The sequence below is a fragment of the Ailuropoda melanoleuca genome, chromosome 9, assembly GCF_002007445.2.
Source record: "Ailuropoda melanoleuca isolate Jingjing chromosome 9, ASM200744v2, whole genome shotgun sequence".
In the NCBI taxonomy this organism is placed as follows: Eukaryota; Metazoa; Chordata; class Mammalia; order Carnivora; family Ursidae; genus Ailuropoda; species Ailuropoda melanoleuca.
In genome coordinates, this window is record NC_048226.1 from 78,432,019 (window position 1) to 78,438,761 (window position 6,743).

The 6,743-nt window shown below is 31.0% G+C and overlaps 1 protein-coding gene across 1 annotated transcript in view; it reads right to left on the minus strand.

Annotated features, from left to right (window-relative positions):
• The window catches only part of CSMD3 (CUB and Sushi multiple domains 3), a 1,149,842-nt gene that overhangs the window by 378,190 nt on the left and 764,909 nt on the right, over window positions 1-6,743 (minus strand). The window contains 2 exon segments of the mRNA XM_034668518.1: window positions 1,673-2,003; window positions 6,335-6,517. Of these exon segments, the coding sequence (XP_034524409.1) occupies window positions 1,673-2,003; window positions 6,335-6,517 (514 nt within the window).

Consider the following 6,743-nt stretch of genomic DNA (forward strand, 5'->3'; position numbering starts at 1 on the left):
AGAAAAATATAATTTCAGTAGAAAACATTAAATATAAGAATTTGCATATGATGAATTAAATTATTTACTGAGAAACAGAACAAGAAACAAGAAGGCATATTTCCATAATACCCTGAAGGTACCATAAACATTAAAGTTAAAAATAATATATGTTTAAGATAAAATAAAAATTATAGATGGATAAGTGCATATATATATCTATCTTTATACATATATAAGAAATATTTTTCAAAGGACTTTCATATAAAGCAACTACTTTATAGAGTAGTCTGTATGACACATGTCGCAGCTAATTTAACTTTAATGATGTGCAATTACATGTTGACAACTTCACCAGCAGTGACACTTTGAAAAGGCAATAACTGCTTTTGTTACTAATTGCCAATGCTCAGCACTGAATGGGCGGGGTTGGAGGTTAGAAATGCCTTTTTTTTTTTGAAGAGCAAGAAACTATTGTCTTATTGTTATCTGACACAAATATTAACTCTTAAAGTTGGTCAATATCTGACAGACTATGGTAGCTTCAAGGAAAAAAAAAAAAACNTAGCTTCAAGGAAAAAGAAAAAAGAGAAGTCACTAGTGTCCTATGGCTTTAGGAACCATTTGCAAACAGAAGCATTAGTATGTAAGTGTATTAATGTACTAAGATATTTTCTCCTTCATGTGATTCATCTTTTTGCTGTATTTATTCAGAAAAATACAAAGAATATGAGTGATAGAGTCTAAATAACCTTAATAAAATCTCAAAATTAAGCAACATAATAAACACAATTAAATGTTAAGGTAATAGTTCAAAAGGCAACTAAACAATGACAGTTAATGCTTATTGAGCATTTACTAGGTATCATATACTCTACACTAAATTATTTACATGCATCACCTAATTGATTCCTTACAGAAGCCCAAATATGGTTTAACTCATCAGAACACTGAGGCTCATTTATTAAACCTAAAAATGGAGCAGAGCCAACATTGGAAGTTGCATAGTTTCACTGTAGAGATGACACTCTTAATCTCTAAGGCACCTCTCCCCCATGGTGGCTTTGCTAAGTTGCTCAGCAGTCTGTTGCCCCTAAGTTAATGATTGTCTGCTCTGTAATGTTTCTGCAGCCTTGTGAATTTTGTCTTTGGAATTATAATTCTGTGTGCTGTCATTATTTGTTTAAGGTCCCCTATGTGTTTATGAATATATTTTATTTTATTAAGACTTTATTTTTAAGTAACCTCTACACCCAACATGGGGCTCGAAACTGCAACCCCAAGATCAAGAGTCTCATGCTCCACTGACTGAGCTAGCCAGGTGCCCCAGTTTATGAATATTTTGAAAGAAAGATTTGCCTCCTTAATATGTTTGCATACCAATAATGAGTAAAGTGTATGATATACAGGTTTGATCTTATGCTTATAAGATTTAATAGAATAAATGAATATATTGGCCGATATCATAATATTTGAAACATATTTTCTTAGTATCAGGCTTCTCACATACAGAGAGATGACACAATAGGGAGTAAAATATGGTTGGAAATCAGGAACTAAATGACTGTCCCTGGCACAATTTTACATGCATATGATTTTTTCCAGTTTCCCTTTCTGTGGAGGAAGAGAGATGGTTTATGTGATTCCTTTCTAGCTCTACATTGTAGAAATATGTTAAATGGAAAAAATAAACTTACTGTTATAAGTGATGTTAAAGCCACGTCCCGACATTGAGTGGTCCGCTTGAAATTCCAATCGCAGTATATGACTATTACTAGTAAGATGGGAAGGCACCTCAGCCCCAGTAAAGGTTCCAAGAATTGGGGAGTCTGAAGAATCACCATCTTTAACAGCAAGGAAGTCAAACTGAGATTCCAGATCAAAGTCATTAAAAGAAAGATGTATCCGGCTCCCTGGATCAGAGATTATTGTCCAGATGCAGTTTAAATTATTTCCATACCCTTCTGGGTAATCAGGAGAAAGCACTGTTCCCATCGGTGCAGTAAAGTTAGACAGACAAGGAACTGTAAAAATAAGATTATAAAATACAATGAATGTTCAAAAGTAATATTGTACCTTATTTTGCCACATCTGTATTATACCTTATCCTTATTTACTTTTTATACTTTATCNTTACTTTTTATACTTATTATACCTTATTTTGCCACAACTATGATGATCAGTTAGCAGTTTGAAAAAAATATTAATGTAAATTATAAAACAGAAAAAAAATGTTATAATTTTCACATATTAGAAAAGGCAACTGTACTTTGGATGACCATATGCTTTAATATGCACAAAAATATCATGGAAGTAATAAAGGCAATTTATTTTGACATTTATCATATTTGTGTTAGAGTTCTATATAAAGTTTTCGTTTCTGTTCTTAAGAAAGAAGATTGGTAAAATATTTAGAGATTTCATATAAAGCAACAGTGCTCAGGAAATGATTGAAGACAAAAAACATCATGCGGATATTAACAGAACTGGGATGTTGTAGCCCAGACAAATCTTGGCGGGAGGCTGGTGACTAAGCAAGTTTCATTCCTACTATGGCCATGAGATGCTCTCATAGTTTAAAATGCAGGTAAATAGGCAAATTAACTTTTATAGCTATCACCACTAGTTGCTAACACTGGAAAGACAAACTTCCACAACTTACTAAGATGAAGTCTCTCCCTGCCCTACTTGACACCTCTCCTCAGTTTTCTTTCAACTTTTAAAAGCATCTGAGCTAAAGGATCGCACAGAACATTTAGGAAATAGAAAAAGGGTAAAGAAACAAAAGTAAATGGTCTTTTTACAGAGAGGAAATCATAGTTAAAATAATGATGTATTTTCTTCCAGTGGATTTCATTACATAATTTTGACAAAATCAAATTCATTTAATTTTACACCAAATTGTATTTATAAAGAGTATGAACTTTAAGCCTGAAAAATGTTTTGCTAAATTTCTGTCTGGAAAAGTTATATTAACTTATACTGAAATATTATATATATATTAGAGAGTACAATACCTCTATCAGCATAAAATATTATGATTATTTGACCTTTCTTATTTGACAAGAGAAATGATGTATTATTAATCTGCCCTTCTTTGCCTACTGGTAAAGTGGAAGATTTCTCCATTTTCTCTCTTTTTGGAATTATAGGCTCATGAACGCTGACCATTTAAGATTATGAATGCTTAGTCTATAACACTAATTCAATATTATGATTCATATAACATTCATACATTATTTTCTTAATAATTTTAGTATGAGTATTAAAATAATCATTTCTTTTGATTTTTTATATTGATTTTAAGTTTAGATCTTTTAACATTCAGAAATTAGACCAATATCTATTCCTCTATCTACAAAAAAATAAAGACAAAAATATAACCATACCTATATACATGTGTGTAAAATATGTAACATATGTAAAAGAATGATAGGAATTATATATATATAACCAGTTGTTTATTACTATATATGTATAATTTTTAAAAATAATTTTAAGCACAATTTCTAACCTAAGTTTGCTTCTTCTGTATGGAATGATGTTAGGAGTTAACACCAGGTTTTGGAAACTGATAGCCATTGGGCTGGATCCAGATTGCAAATGTATCTGGTACAATTTTTTCTTATGCTTGTACAAAAATTTGAAATCACATTTTAAAATCAACCTATTTCACATCTGAGGGGGAAAAATCCGGAGTTCTAGCTTCTTTGAAAAAATCAATGCCCTCCAGCTCCCCACCACTTTCATCATGGGTGCACACATACCTACTCCTATTCCCTCTTCACACTTTTACCTGCCTGCATTCTGCAATCATTTGATTCTACTGCCCTCGATCTAAAGGCAGGGTCAGCAAACTGCTGTAAAAGGGACAGAGGGTACATGATTTGGCTTTACAAGACACATGGTTTCTTTTGTTACTACTTAACTCTGCCACAGTAGCAGGACATCAGCCATGTGCAACAGGTAAATGAAAGTACATAGTTATGTTCCAATAAAACTTTATTTACCAAACTAGATTCATGCTAATTTTTTCCCAAAGACCTTATTTTGCTAATCTCTGATCTAAATGATCCCTACTTTGGGCAAGGGATGACTAAGATCTAACATGCTAATCTCCCATCTCAAAGAAATAGGTCAATGCTGATGTAATACTCTAAACCCTTAGTTATATTATATACAGTTTTTAATGTAACTTCCTTTGACCCAGTGTTATATTTCTGTGAGTACCACACTATTTTATGGTAGCAACTTAATATTTCACTTTAGTATCCATATAAGCACTTTACATTTAAAAAATTCTCACATCGATTCTATTGTTGCCCGATTTTTGTTTTTTGTTTTGTTTTTTACCTAGTTGCATGTCAACATATTCCCAAAGAATGTGTGTTCCTAAAGAAATTATGTTAAGATATTTACTGAAATTTCAAAGCAATTTCTATATAATTCACATATTTATTATAATGTAATAATATAATGTGTTCTAATTCAGGAACATGGCATCTAACTTTTTCTCATAAAATTTCCTTTTCTGAATGTTTGTAATTTTCTATGGGTTATTTGGATTTATACAAGAATTATTTCTGCATATTTTATAATTTTATTTTTTTGAATAAATTATCTTTCCACTACATTTTCAAATTAACTATTGTTGATACATAGGAAACTATTAATTGCTACATATTAATCATATACCAAACTGCAGGGCTTAATTACTTTTAAAATAGTAAAAAAAAAAAGTATTTTCTAGATTTTCGAGAGTTTAAATTTGTTTTAGTCAGCATTAGTTTAAATATTGTATTAAATGTATTTTAGCATCCCTTAAAATGACTCAAAAATAGTTTCATTTTTGATGCGATATATTACATTAATAGATTCTCCAATATTACATAACACTATCTCCTTGGAAGAACACCTAGACTAAAGATCTTTGAGTGAAGTCTTTGGAAGTATTCCTAACTTTAGATAATGCTAAGGGAATCCAATGAAACTCTCCTTATACACTTTCTTCTCTCACGGTGAGCTCCACAAGGTGATCTTGGTTAGGGATGAGCACTGGCCCTAAAAGGAGGGGGTTCTATTGAGGGGTTCTATGCACTCTTTCTCTCCTACATTCCCTGACGAGCCAGCAAAACCTATTTTAATTAGGGCAATTTTTACTACCTTCAAAAAATACCCACTTTGCTAAAACGTGAGATTAGGTATTGTGGCCTTATGTACCCAGACGCTATACTGAGAAACAGTAGTGCTTACTTGATACTTGATTCTTTTCTTTTTCTTTTTAACTATGCAAAAATACATATTAAAAATGACTTCTAGTCTCTTTAAAAGTTCTGTTACTTTTTAAAAATGTTAAATAATTTTAAAATGTTAAACAAGCAACATTTATAAAGGAAAATATATGTTTTGCAGCATACATTGTAACACAGATGAAATGTAGGTCTTGAAAAATGCTACATTTTTTTTAAACCAGTTAATTATTGAAGTAAAGTTTGTGCCTTTGTAGTAGGGAATGAAGGGTTTCACAAATGAAAAACATTGAAGTTGGATACAGATGAAAGATCTTTTATTTGAAAACCAGAAAATTATTTTTATTTTCATGAGTATTGGCTTTATACATTACCATTTGTGAATAGTCAAAGCCCAGATGCAAAATTTTCAATATTGCACCCATATCTGGTGAGTTGTATTTGTTGGTATTTAACTGAAACTAAAAGTGTATCAACAGATAATACAAATTATTTTTCTGTTGTAGTTAAATTGCAATGTTTTAATGTATTTGAAGAAATAAATTATTTTAATCCAAGCATACTGTATATCATAAACATTAATGAATTTTTTTCTGTGCAATATAAATAAATGGCACATGAGATGCATTAGTGTGAACATTTNATAAATAAATGGCACATGAGATGCATTAGTGTGAACATTTACAAGCAAAAAATAAGTTAATGCATTATACATAGAATATAAGCTTTAAATATTTTAAGTGCTTTTGATTGAAAATAAGCATATACTATCTTGTTAAATAAATGAGTCTACTAGAATTAGCTCAGCTGTATAATTTCCATAAGAAGTATGCTATCTATAAAGTATAAAATGCCACCAATAAAACGTTATAAGAACACATGTAATATATACTTTGCAATTACCAAGTGAACTATGTTAACTGTATTTAAATCTTTAATGAAATTTATAATTTGGCATAAGCACACTTGTTAAAGATAGTATCACAAAGTGCTACTCGTTCAAAAATAATTACACGGTTCCAGCTCTTTGCAATTAATTACAAAAGCAATTATATGCAAGGACAGGGTAACATATGCTATCTGAGAGCAAAGCATTTGGTACTCACAGATACAGATGGGTATGTTTGCAGACCATTGGTTATTCTCTTGACAAACAATGGATTTCTCTCCAATTAATTCAAACCCAAACTGGCATTCGAACCTTAAAACATCACGATTAGAAAATCCATCGCCTTCCCTAATTCCATATAAGGGTGTACCAGGATCACCACAACTTTCTTTTTCAATTTCTGCAAAAATAAAAGATACAAGTCACCTACCAAGTGTCTGAGGCACATGCTATCCATATGACCAGTTTAGTAGATGTACACTCTTTATATCTGAGATATTTCAGAACAAAAAAGATGAGTATGTTTTCCAACTTTAATTTTCTTTTGCTACTCTTATGACTATAATTTGATGACATGATCTTTAGAAAACAATTAATGTAGTTCTCTCATTTTGAGGATGGGAAAG